Source organism: Chanos chanos, chromosome 3, assembly GCF_902362185.1.
Source record: "Chanos chanos chromosome 3, fChaCha1.1, whole genome shotgun sequence".
NCBI lineage: Eukaryota > Metazoa > Chordata > Actinopteri > Gonorynchiformes > Chanidae > Chanos > Chanos chanos.
Window position 1 is genome coordinate 10,689,411 of NC_044497.1, and position 13,982 is coordinate 10,703,392.

The 13,982-nt window shown below is 40.5% G+C and overlaps 1 protein-coding gene across 1 annotated transcript; it reads left to right on the forward strand.

The window, feature by feature from the left end:
- The first annotated feature begins 1,233 nt into the window (after nucleotides 1-1,233).
- Nucleotides 1,234-6,048, forward strand: fbxo15 (F-box protein 15). Its single transcript, XM_030767556.1, has 10 exons — nucleotides 1,234-1,361; nucleotides 1,545-1,643; nucleotides 1,800-1,904; nucleotides 2,001-2,237; nucleotides 3,456-3,656; nucleotides 3,746-3,869; nucleotides 4,135-4,217; nucleotides 4,832-4,977; nucleotides 5,499-5,623; nucleotides 5,752-6,048. The coding sequence occupies exons 1-10, from the start codon at nucleotides 1,234-1,236 to the stop codon at nucleotides 6,046-6,048; spliced, it is 1,545 nt and encodes a 514-aa protein (XP_030623416.1).
- The last annotated feature ends 7,934 nt before the right edge of the window (nucleotides 6,049-13,982 follow it).

Genomic DNA, 13,982 nt, shown 5'->3' on the forward strand with positions numbered 1-13,982 from the left:
AAAACTGCAAGTACCTAACATGCTCCTGACACCTTATTTGACAAACATGGCACAGTTGGTGGTGACTGATGGACAAGTGATGCAGAAGCTGACATTAAGTATCCGAAAGCAGTGAGTGACCCAGAGCTCACAGAAGGACATGCAGAGAGAGAAAACATCAAATGTCAAGTTGAGAGGGCACTGGTTCTGGTATTTTGAAACCCCAGGCCGTTCATGCCCTCAGATCTAGCTGGTTTCAACCATGCGAAAAGAGTTACAATATTGAGAATGTTATGGCTATTTACTCTGACAGGCAGCAGAGCACAGTGGCTCTTGGGAATGTGATAACCTCTTTGTTGTTGTGCATTAGAGCCTGTTAATAGCTGGTCTAATCAACAAAAGGTCATGGAGTACTTAACTGTACATCAGAATCTGGCGATGCTGATACAGAGATGTGCACCAAGAGTAGATTTGATTTCATAAGAGAAATAGACACACCTTTTAATAATTTCTTATACTTTTTGTATATTTTGTATTTTTCATTCATAATATTTGTATTTTCATATATTATTGTTTATTTTCTCTCAAAATAAAGAGATTTTTTTTTTTAAATGCGCACATAAGTTACTGTTGTTGTATAGCCAATATAAAAGTCCCCCCCCCCCCCCCCCCCCCCACTTATACAAAGATTTCCGGCATGACAGATAAACGCTATTGCTGCAATACTTCCAATTTGGGCAAGAAGTACTAATAGACCTGGTGCACGTTTATGTATCTTTTTGTTTGATTTGATTTATTACAAACGACCAAATGACTAAACTAACCCATCCAAAAATGCAATTGAAAAAACAGTACTCGGTATAGCAACCTGACAGTCGTTTTACGTCACAACAGCACCTGCCTACATCGTGTTGCTGAGTGCTTATGAAATCTTGCTGTGTAGCTTTACACAAAATGCCTCAGGCTGGTGACGATACTAATTATACAGTGTGTTTCAAAATATGCGCTTAAGATACTCGAGATAAAACTGACAGCAATGAGAAGCTATACAGCGTTCGTGCCATTTGTCTAGCGCCAGACCTGTGAGGTCGAATCGCGTTTACGAATTCTGTCCCTAGTTACTTGCCGTGTTCGGATGTTTTCTCTGCCTGATGCATTGCTTTACACGTGCTTTTAATTGTTTACTCACACGGCAATTCGCTGCTGAGTAGCAGTTCACCAGCAGGACAATTTACAGTCGACAGCCATGTTACCATGGCTACAGGACGCGGTCAGTTCTTTGAGAGTCTAAGGCAAGGTTTGGAGAAAACTCAACTCGCCAATGTTGCTGCGTTTGTCAAACATCACAAAACAATGTCTGCAACACCTTCTAAGCGTCGGAGGTAGCTCTCTTCTAGCCACACTTAAGTAAAACTTTGTGATGCCCTTATTTAATACTCTCCTTTTTGCTTTCCTCGAACTTATTACAATATGTTTGCTCCGTTATTATCCATTTTGTAAAGATGCAATGGTAAGGTTACTACCTCTAACACTGATTAAATTTGAGTGATTCTTGTTTTTTACAGAAGGAAATGTAAGTCGTCGGAACCTGCAGGGTCGAAGTCCCTGGGAGGTTGTAGAGCGCTCTCTACTACTGAACAACGGGCTAAGAATTACATCGAAAGGTACGTCGCTGTGGTTTGCCAATCCATGAAAAACAAGACATTGTGCTTTTAACCTGAATTGATATTTAGAGGGGATTTTATCTGGTGTGTATTTTCTTGCAGACATGGGAGCTTTTAATGCAAGATTTAATATTGCAACGTTCCTTTTTTAATTAGATTGCCGCCTGAGATAATCCTGAGGATCCTCTCTTACCTGGATGCCGCCTCTCTTTTCTGCATTGGTTACGTTAACAAGCAGTTTAATGAGCTGGCTAACAGCAAGTAAGTTATGAAGCTATGGAAAAAAAATTACCATCTCAAGCACATATTGTTTAGATCTTTTTGCCACAAATTTCTCACTTTTTTTGTACTTTTCAGTGACATGTGGTATAAGCTGTACTCTCGTGAATATGCTAAAAATAAATGGCGACCCAAACGAATAGAGAAAGTGACAGATGGAATGCGTGCCGTCACAGTTCAGGAGAGGCCTAAGGGATACTGGAGAAGGCTGTTCTTCAGAGAAATGGCTGGCTACAATGAGAACAAATGGAAGAAGGAGCTAAAAGCCATCAACCCCTACACGGGCCTGCCAAGGCAAACGGAGCAAGTTCTGAGGTCAGACTGGCCCCTAAGGTACTCCTGTCTGGTCCTTGTTTGAGTGAAAAAGAGTTTCATATATCCTCATATCTACCACTGTGATATGTGGCAGACCGGTTTTGACAGCTGGATCTAGCTAATCAACCTAAGAGTTTATTTGGACATCAGTCAAAAATTCCTTAATGTCCAATACATGTCCCAGTTGGACAAGTGCACTCACATTTATTAGCCCAGGAAGTCAGAAACCTTAAACGATCTTGCATTTAGCCTTTGGATAAATTTATGAACTAATTAGTTCATGGTATTGATGGAGAGCAAATCACCTCCTTCGAGGATATTGAAAGGCCAGATTCAATTCCATTGGAATTTTTTCATTTTCTTTCTTTTTTCTTTTTTTTTTAATACGTTTTAGAAAATATAATTGCGAGATGAAAATGATGCCCTTTTTGGTCTCACTAAACTGCACACGACGTGTGCCCAGTCAAAGGTGTGCCAATGTGTGTTTTCGCCTCTAGCTGCGGTGCAGCTTATCAAAGGTTGGAGAAGGAAGCAGCTTCTCATATTTGATCCATGCTCTTGGGCAATGTGAGATGGAGGCATCTCTGATCATCTGCAGCTCAAGCACTGTGTTGTCTTAACCCCTGATTAGAGCTGCTCGGCTACTCAATTTGGAGTTGGAGAGTGTTTGTGTTGTACAGAGGGAACGGAAATAATTGCGGTCCTCTCAGACGCTCTGTGAATTGTGGAAATAAATTGCTTGGCCCTTCCTCTTGCCCAGACAAATCCCTAAAGGCCCTGTGTTACAGAGACACACACACACACACACACACACACACACAAGAGGATGAGATTTACCTCAGTAATAATCATTTCACCAAACACTGAGACACAAACAATGGGGATTAAATCTCTGTGGGATCTGAAGACCTGGCCGCTAATGCTTTAGTTTTGTGGCTTTAATTGATATCAGAGGGTACCTTATCCCGGCTCTGAATACATCATGGCCGATTCTTCCTCAATTATAATATCAGGTACTATTTGAAGTTAATCTCGCTAGCAACCAACAAAACACACTCCCTAACACTTTACAACTTTTTTTTTCTTTTTTTTTTTTTTTTTGTTGTTTGTTAGTTTGTTTGTCTTCTGTTAAGACCCTTCTTGTAGCCTCAGTCGGTAACTTGAATCTCCTTTAGAACAGAGGTGTCAAAAGAGGTTTGTGTGACGTTTGGCCAACAGGAGTTTGGGCGTAACGTGGGAGATCACACTGACTGATAAAAAGGGACGGGAGAGCACCTTTGAGCAGTCTCACGTCTACTTCTCTGACTCCTCCGTCACTCTGTGCTGGAGCAGTGGCGACTGGCCCTTTATCGACCGCATCTCCACGCTACAGCTCCACGGGGTGATGCGTGTGAGGCTGGACTGTCCCACTGCTAACAAGTAAGTTCCACTGGTACAGAGTCTGTGATCTCAGATGAACCTGGTGCTCTTTTAATTCATACTGTCCCTGTTGCTCTTTCGTTCAATAGACCGGGTTGGAGATCACTGATTAGTAAGGTTGAGTTTGGTAAAGACACATGGAAAGCCTATGGTTCAGACAAGATTGTGAAGCTACGTCACATTGATCCAGGCATTGCTATTGGAGTCTGGCGGGTTTGATTGTTTGTTTGTTTGTTTTCTTTTGTGTGTGTGTGTGTGTGTGTATGTCAACAAAACCTTAACAAAGTTAAACTAACTCCATGACAAATTGAAAAATAATAAAGCATTTTTATTGATAAGTCTTTATTTTAGCAATTTCAGACCGACATATATCCAAGGGTATGTCAAGGACCCTTCCTAAGAAAAGATTTGTATTTGTAAACCACTGTGGACAAATAAGTGATGTGTCTGTTGATGCCTTCATTGTTCTTGTTGGCAGGGCCAGTGGAAAATTGCCTTCATCATGGTGAATTTGCATTTTCACAAACTTGTGGAAAGAAGCGTTCTTGGGTCATCTGTTTGGTACGCTCTTCATTTCTGTGTTTTTTCTCATCAGTCCACTTGTACCTTTAGTTTGTTCCCATGCTTAAGTTCAAACACCCCACCACCTTACACTAAAGAGAGTCCTCGCTAAAATGTACTTTTTCATTACAACAATTCATTTTGTCATCATTAATTGCATTGTTATAATAAGTGTCCCTTTTAGTAACACCATTTGATACTGCATCTCAATTTTTTTTTTTTTTTTGGAATGTGATTTGGAGGTATCCACTAAGCACTTATACATTGCCAAATACCCTCTCACACTCACAGCTTTCTTATAAAAACTACATAAAAAGGCTGACGCGTACATACTAATATGATTTCTTCATAATAATGTTCAGATGGTGTGTCTGGAATGATTTTATTTTAGTTATGTGATAACTCCATCTTCTGGTCATGCTTGATATTGTATTTCAAACCTGAGGCCAAATTACTTTGTCGCTTACACCTTCGGGCCTTTTTTGGTCACATGATCATACTGTTCCCCTCTCCTGTGTTTCCTTGGCCCCCTGAACATGAATGCACATCTTATTCTTAAATGCAGCGATACCTGTTGTTAATTTTCGCGCCCCTTGTCTCACACTGGGTTTCAGTTCATACGGACTGGACGAAGACAGACCTCCGTTTGACGATGTGGACCCAGAGTACGGTCTCCATGGATACAGTGCACACATTGTGTTTCACAATACTGTGAAGCACATCATGTCTGGGCATTTTTCCCAGCTCTTCTGCAGGAGAGGTAAACAGAGAGCTCAGTCTTTTCCGGATGATTATTGCTGTTTAGAGCATAAAGAGTGGGGATGGGGAGAAATGGAAGATGACTTTGGGGACAGTTGGATTCTAGTAGACGTGAAAGTCTTACGTCCCCAAGAGCCAGTCTCAAGCCTACAAACTTTCATGTGAAAATGTTGTACACTGTCTGCTGAAGCATTTTCACCCCCACATTTCTCATTAAAACGCCTGATCGTGCATGTTGAGATGACCTTCAAATTTACCAATCATTGCAGAATTTGTCAATTTTCCAATTCCAGGATGACAGGTGTTAAATTGCAGATATTTTATTTAATAAAGCGCCACGTCAATTTTGAATTCAGTGTTACATTACTCTACCAGTAGATGGTGCAGTTGTAACTGTGCTGTATTAATATAGTGGTGATATATTCATAGACAAATATGTGAGAGAAGACCAATTACATGAGAGCATATATCAAGAGAAAGTATAACAGATTGCATGTCTTAGTTTTAATTATTTCTCCGTAGACCAGATCCGTGGTGGATTCATAGAGTTGAGGGCAATCTGCATGCGAAACATGTCACAGCACACGCCTCTGTCTGGCAAGATTAACTTGCCCTGGAGGACCGAGGCCTTGCAGGGGACTATTGAGGTAACCACTAAGCATTCTGCTTTGTCTTGTCCAATGTGTCCGAGTGATACTGATGACAACGGTGATCCTGGTGAGTTTTTAAGTGTGTGTTCGGCTGTGACTCTTTACTCTCTGTAACCCTTCTCTAGAACTGTTGTATGATGAGCCTCACTGTGCTGGATGAAGTTCAGAACCCCTTCTGGTGTGTCAGCTCTCCTGTCCAAATGGTCTTATCAGATAGTGAGATGTCTTACGATTATGACGGACCAAGCTACTTCATCAGCTTTCAGGAGTCCAGAGGAAAGGTCAGACTCAAGCTTGTGTGGTTGGAGGAGCAGAACCAGTTCTTCCTCATCAAGCTTTCCATTTTCCTCCCAGTTGCAAGGGTCAACAGGCATTTTGGAAGAGATTACAGAGACTGGATTGAATTTAGTGATTTGAGTTGAGAATCACTCATAGTATGCGATCCCAATGCTTGAGGTCTTTTGCGATTGATTTTCCTTTTCAGTTTAAGGCTTCTGTTATTTGTGACATCTCAGGTCTGTTACTGTGATTTTTGAGTTTTGAAAGATCTTGTGGTAAGATGTTTTTGTAGATAAGAGGCACTGTTTAAAATGCAAATATGACATATACTGAAATTTTGGTTTTTGGGGTGTGCAAGGGTTGTCAGTTTAGGAGGAAAATTGTTGTTTTGTTAGTCCATCAGTTGTCTGTATACAAGTTACAAGTTCAAATTACGAAATGTGAAATGCTGAATTAATTTGTTTGCCAAAATCTGATTCTCAGAGTTTGAGTTCACTGTTGTTGTTGTTGTTTTGGCTTTTGTCTCATACCTATTAGAGTTTTTGTTTAAAACAATCAATAAATGGAGACAGGGGATCTGTTTCAGTTGACAAAGCACTTACACTTTTGTTGTTTTTGTGCCTGAAAGGACCTTCGTTTGCATGAATGTTTGACTGATTATAATATAGATGGGAAAATGTATTTTCATAGAAAGGCTAAACCAAACAGAAGGTGGTTGAGGAGGTTGGTCCTCACAGTGTTTATTGTGTGCCTGTTGTTGTGTTTAACCAGGAGAGTGTCAGGTGTTATACTGCAGAGGAAAGCACTGTGCTCATTCTGCTGAGTGGTTTGAAAGGTACTGCGTACCTGAGCTCAACTATTCACAGCTATTCTCATTTTGGAGACCTGTGTGCGCTATTCAAGTAGACCAACAAATCGAAATGTCCAAACCTAAATGTAACACAGACAAGCTCAGAAGTTTGTTTCTCTCATAAAAGTTAACGGGTATTTTGTCCTACATGCTTACCTGCTGATTTTAAACATATAGCCTGTCCCCTTGTGAAGGGACTGTCTCACCTTTTACACTGCTCTCATGCATGACAAGTTCATTTTAACTCAAGACTCAGCACTGGAAATCTGGTTTCTCATTCGTGTTCTGTGCTGAATTTGAAGACAGAAAGTGTGAAACCACACACACACACACACACACACACACAGACACACACACACAGAATCATTATGAATGAGAAAATATCAAGGCGAGATATAGATAAATTATCTGGACAGCCCCCAGCCCCCAAAGCTCCTTCAGTTGTACTTTGACTCAAGTATTTACCACAGTGTTCCTGTATGTATACATATTTAATGATATGTCTGCATGTCTTAGTTTTTTTTTTTTTCTCCCTCTAAGATTTTTCACTAAATTAGTTGCCTTCACACTGTGAAGGGAAAGCATATTTTTTTAGAGAAAACTAATAGGCTTCAGCCTCTAAAGTTTAGTCTGAGTTGTTACTTTTTGGTAGAGACTATTTAAGAGCATGAGGGATGCTCTGAAAAACATAGTATTAGAATTCCCTATCACATTCTGCAAATTTCTGTTTAATTGTTACTGCTTTTTCCCTAGATATGAATTGGTTAGAACTCACAGTAACAACATAGCCCATACTAATTCCCTCCAGTGTGAAAATCCTTTACAGCATCAATTGCTTACTTTTAATTGCCTTAAACTTTATCGTGACAACTTTAAACAAAGTTTTTTTGTGCTTACTTTTTTGAGGACTGAGTACATTATTCATGAATTTATTTCCTCACCATTTTCCTCCATAAACAGCCGTTGCAGCCGTAGCCCAAAGGTTAGCGGAGCTAGCTTGGGACCGGCCGAGCCCCGGGTTTGATCCCTGGGACCGGAAATGCGTGTGTGTGTGTGTGTGTGTGTGTGTGTGTGTGATCACCGCTCTCTCGGATGGATCAAATTGCAGTGGGTAAACGGATTAAACTTAAACATGTCCATTACTCTGAAATATGTCATTTAACTGATTGCGTACATCTCTGTAAGAATCTTGAGGTCAGATACTCTCTGTTCTTATTCATGTCATTAGGTTTTGGTATCCTCCAGAGGTAAGTGTCCTTTTGCTACAGAGTTAAGTTAGTTTCACGGCCTTAGCACAATGATTTATGAATATTTAATGGTCTGTCATATATCACAAGTGGCACTTGACTCTGAAACTGTTGTGGCTGAGATGTATCAGGCTGTGGCACCAAGGACTTTTACAGTTCACTTTAATAGAGATTTAAATGCTAACATTATATTGCCATTAAGAGTCGTGGATTCCAGAAATAAACCCTTACTGTTCTTCTTTTAGTTAAGAAATGTTCCAGTCCTCCAGGTCAACCTTGAGGACTCAGCAGCCAAAACTTGCAAGAGACACAGTGAAAAGTATCTAGAACATTTTGTGGAAACTTTTTTTTTTTTTTTTTTTTTTGCTGTGTCAAACCATGTCATCAGTTTCTATACACTGTTCTCGTAACATAATGTTCAGTTACTTAATGGCTCTCAGATGGAAATTGATTTTAATGCTGACATTTTGACTCAGCTATAGGGTTAAAATAGAATTTGGCTCACATCAACTACTAGAAGGAGTCATGTATTGATAGAGCCTACTTATAAGTGTAAAAAAAAAAAAAAAACCTCTCTGGGTAACAATCTAATAGGATTTCCCATCATTCCCTTTTTCTCAGAGGTCACCTTAACCTTGAAAAACTGCTATTTCCATCACGTTTTGGTGGTGCCAGTGGCAGTTGTGGTCCAAATTCATTTGCTTTGCAGGGTACGGGGAGCAGGCAGTGAAATGGCTTCTGTCACCATTGACATGACTGAGGCTGTAACTAGATTGCAGTCAGAGAGGAGAGGTTTGCCTGAAGGTTAAGCACTCCATATGTTGCCTAAGTCTACAAGCCATTTTATTGGCCAGGGCTCATGGACAACGTTACATTCACAAGTGTGCTGTATATCACCAGGTCCCACTGATATGAGGACTGGCCCAGGGAGTGGTTAAAGCCATCTGCCAGGCCAGGAACCCTAAAGGAGCAATGGCTCAGTGCCATTTGTGAATAAGTAGGACCCACCGGGCACTATATTCAAATAATGGCCTCTAGTTGAACACTTAGCGGGTGGATTAATGGGAGAGGATGGACGAGTGTGATGGCTTTCACTGCTGACTGTAACTGTGTTTTGCATTATCAAACAGAAGGGCTGTATGGTGGTACATGTATTGTTAGTTTTGTTAAGTGTTATGAGTTACTGAGTCATAAATTCATAGAACAAACATTAATCAGCATCAGCAAATCATCAGCAAGTTCTAAATGTTAAGTTCTGAAATGTTTCAAGATGACAGACTTCATTGCATACTGTGAAATTATTGCTCATGCATTAAAGTATAAACAATACACAAATTTAAGTAAATAGTTGTATTTTGATAGTCAGTGGGCAAGTTTGTTGATTTTAATTTGATGTGGGAACTGTGTCTGAAATAATATCTTACAACACTGTGGATAAAAATAGAGCAACAGAGAGGTTCATTAGTAGAACTAATTGTTACCTAACTGTTCCCACTGGACTTATTTAGAATGCAGATTGCTGCCATTTTGTGTGGCTAATGTCATCTCTGGTGACCGACCAGCTGGGCTGGACCCCAGTCAGCTCCCTAAAGCATTTATTTTCTGGACTTCTTTCATTGGTACAGGGGAAAATACATCCACAGTCTACCATCTACAAAGCAAAGATTGGTGTGTTGGACGAATGTGTTAAAGGGCCTAAGTTTTTTTTGTACTGTATTATTTTAATCGTACAGCATTCTTAATGTGTGCTGAACTCTCAATGGTTTTTGCTATAACCTGGCTGTTCTTCAGTGATCTGATTAACATGTACTGCTGTCTGGCATGACCAAGCCTTGTTTGAGCAATTAATTCTCTGTTATCCCAAATGGGTCGTATGCTAACGAGGGCACAACCTTTTCCATTTGTCACAGATACCATCAATTTACAGAGCATCTTCACTGGGAATCACGAGCTAATTGGCACACAGGTTAATTGTTGCAGTTCTAAAAGTCAATATGTGTGAACACCGAAGCTATGCTGTTACACAGGGAATATCACCATGCTGAAGTTCATCGTTACTTTGACTGCGTCACGTAATGAAAGCCTTTTTAAATCGGGCACGACTGCTCAGAGCAGAGGCAGCATGAAAAGTTCAGTATGTCCTGTTTGACCAGGATTTGAACCTTGGTTTGGAATGGGAGGGGAGTGCATGTCCTCCATCCTCTGTGCTGATCAGCCCCACTAAACCCTGCTCTCCAGACATAGAATATGCCTGCTCCCGAACCTCTGGGGCTGACTATATTGTAATAGGCTTATTATGCTCTGTGAGCTCTGATTTATTCGCTCCTTTAAAACGACACAACAGCCCATGTGACCGTAGCTAAATCTCATTAAATCAAAGCGTGAGCTGCAGCCTATGGCTGCCGAGCTGTATACCATAAATGTTCCATAAGATACCCATGGATCCATCAATAGATGGACAGGTCTAGTATTAGACAGCATGAACACCGTTCATTGTGACAGCGTCGTGAAGTGAGACGACGCATTCCCAGAAGGTGGAACGCCACTGTTGTTGCTCTCCCATAAAGCAAAAAGGCTAGCGTAGATAAGCACTTAACGTCCATCCTCTAATGGGAGAGAAGTATAAATGTTAAATTATTGTGGTGCTTGACCACATTGCAACAGTTAATGGTGTTCAACTCATTACACAAAGGCCAGGCCGACTCTGCTTTTATATAGTTTTATTTTGTGCCACAGTTACTGTTTAGACTTTAAAAACCTGTCATTATGATACCATTTATTTTATTTATTTTTTCACCATGCCTTTTAGATTCTGGATTTATCTGAGCCAAGAAGTGACAATTATGTTCCCTGTCTAATCCATGAATATAGTGTGCAATATCACATGTAGTTGTTGTGTTTATAACAGAGTGTATTTTTTGGCAATAACCCATTGCTCTACAGATACTCGCTCCTGCCAGACCTGGCACAGATATAATGTCAAATCATTTTTAATCTAAGTATCTATGACTACAGATTTACACATTGAATCAGCATGTTTCAACTCACAATAAAGCCCCCCCCCCCCCCCCCCCCCCCCATTAAACCAAAAAAAAAAAAAAAAAAATGCAGACATGCACTGCTCTGAAGGGTCTCCAAGCATAGGCTTTCATTGTTGGGGGGGGGAAGACATCCTTTCTCACTGTCTATTCCACTTTACAATCTTATTTAGAGATTTCTTTTAAGTTTGTTTCTTAAATTCACTTTGCCTGCCACTCTGACTCCCCAGAGCTCTCCCATACGCGCTGAAGGTTACATTGCTCCAGGCAGCCAGTGAAATCCTCACGCTGTAGCGTACTGCAGAGGAGCTCAGCTCACCGATGAGACACAACGCCTGCGCTCCCAGGGACTGAAGGTGCAGCATGCCTAATGGACCCGGCTCTGTAATAGCCAGGCCTCCATGTGAACATTTTAATTGATGCTCATGCACTGGCAGAAAGGCGGGACGGGGGGGGGGGTGTTGATAGGTATGTTTCAGCTTCGAGAGCTGATTTGACACAGATGTTTGGAAATGTATCACGAATCATTAATTTTTGGAAATCGTTCAATTATGAAGTCCAGACCGCTGGAATGCTCGGACAGCTCTGGAACATGCTAGAAGGCATCAACAGCAAAAGGAATAATATGCTTTATTGTTTTGTTTTTTTTAACACATTGATTTCTGTCTGTTAAGGGAAGCTCCACCTGTGAGTAGCTTGCCACAAGAACTCATGGTACAATTGTTGTGATGCAAAGGTTTTTGCTCGAGGCAGGCTTCATTGATCTCTGCGAGAAGTTGGAGGCAGAAGAGAACTAAGCCCAATTTTCAGTCATACCAAACAAAGCACACTCATTATGCACAAACTCGTGGGTTGCAGGCTTTGCCACAGATAATGTCCAGGGTTTTCTGGTGTGTAGAATGTCATTTAGGTCAGTCGTTCTGCTCCAAAGTTGAGGAATTTAATGGTCACATCTGTGGGAATGCTGACATTTATTGATCATGTGATCTCCTGAAACATTCCTATCATTTCTTTATTTTCTTTAGAATCAGCCCAACAGACATTCTTTATTCACCATCATACATTTACAGTGGAGTCTACTGTCTTTTGACCCGCTGTAAAAACAATATTTTTATACACATACCATAATCCTTTCCTCTACACAAACCACAATCATTTCTGTATATAATAGCCCATATGAAGTCTAGAGCTCATTATGTAGCCTCCAGTTTATATATAATCACGTGGGAAAGCCTCTCTTATTGCTATTTATGTAGCACTGCTCCACACTGGGATTGCGTATATATTATACCACTCTCGCTGTTACACTCTAGGACCCTGTACATGATTATAACACTCTATCACTCACATAGTCTTTATGTCCCTCTGAGTTGCAAAATTCAGGTATGTATCACAACACACCTAAAGATGTGCTAAAGATGTGTTTATTTGAAATCTAGAGAGAACTAACATGAATTAAAATTTGTAGTTTGTCTTTTTCTCATACATATAACCAATACTTAACTCGGTAGTCATGTGAGGTAAAGTGCCATTGAATACCCAGGCGAAGACCAGCTAAGCGTTCAGTGACTGCATTTTAATTATGGGGGGGGGGGGGGGGGGGGGGGGGAGGCTAAAAAAAAGGGGAAAATGGCAGGACCACCTGCTCCGCGGCTATGGTGCTTTGACACACATTAAAAATGACCACAGTCACTGTGCTCAGCTAACATTTCCACATGTCTGCACCTGTCATCACATAAACATGACATACTGACAGCCTGCAGCTTTGATGCATTTCGTACAAATCAAAAAGGACATTCCTCCTCATAATGGCATGAAACACCACTCCGGTGCTGAAAATATGATTTTACAGCACAAACAATTTTCATGTTCCTTTTTAAGTACGCGAAAAATGACTCTCGTCGGCTGTTTCCTCAAAATAAATGTCTAAATGCACACTTGCTGAAATCAGTCCTCGGTCATTAATGCATGAATTAATGTTGTTATTATTTTAATTACCTCACCTCATTGTTGTCAACAGTAGATTATGCATCCTGGTGGTGGGTTAATTGCATAAATGCATAACTTTTCTAAGACTTCTCTTCTTCCTGCAGTATGCACACGGGATCAGCTTTCCTAGATTTTGATTGATATTATTTTCCTGCGGTGAAAAATTCGGAGCATGGTAATGAAGCCTGGGCTGCCATTCTATATTAATGGCAGAGTGGGTTACCATGCTTGTGGAATGTCATTTTTCCCTGTGCTGAACACTATGTATGAATCTAGAATATGTGATGCGAGCCTTTTGCCTCATGTGATGATGATTGATTCTATCATACACAGAGACCCTCTGCACTGTCTCCACGCTTGTATGATTGGGAGCTGCTTATATTAACAAGATAAATGAGTCGCAGTCATTCTACTTGAAAGGTAATGTTCTCTTAACTTTGCTCATGAGTTACGCTTGAAAAATAGCAGCAATTATCTATCACTGTGCGACAATTTTCAAAATTAAACTTTAGTATCAAAGGAAGAACAAGCTTGACTTTGAGAACAGTTCTTATCACACAGCCCTTGTTTTAACTCGCAAATGTCAGAAACGTTGCTAATGGAATCATTTTAATGGACAAACTTCTCACATTTTCACGGCTGAATGAAAACCTACACCAGTGCAATTCTAACCTCAGCTGAATATGTATTTAATCTGCATTTAATCTGTTAATCTGTTTTGTAAATCTGAAAATTAGTCACACAAAGGTTTAGAGTTAGTGGAGTCTCTGAGCTTGAATTTGTACCTTTAAATGGAGTGATACCTTAAATGGCCAGCAGATGGCATTGAAGTACCATGTGATTTTCGGTCGTGCGACTGAGTCACAGATTAAGTGAACGAAAGTGACATATTTTTGGGAAGCCTCCATATTTCTTCCCTGTTGAGGGAGCAATCTCACTCATTACTTGAGTCA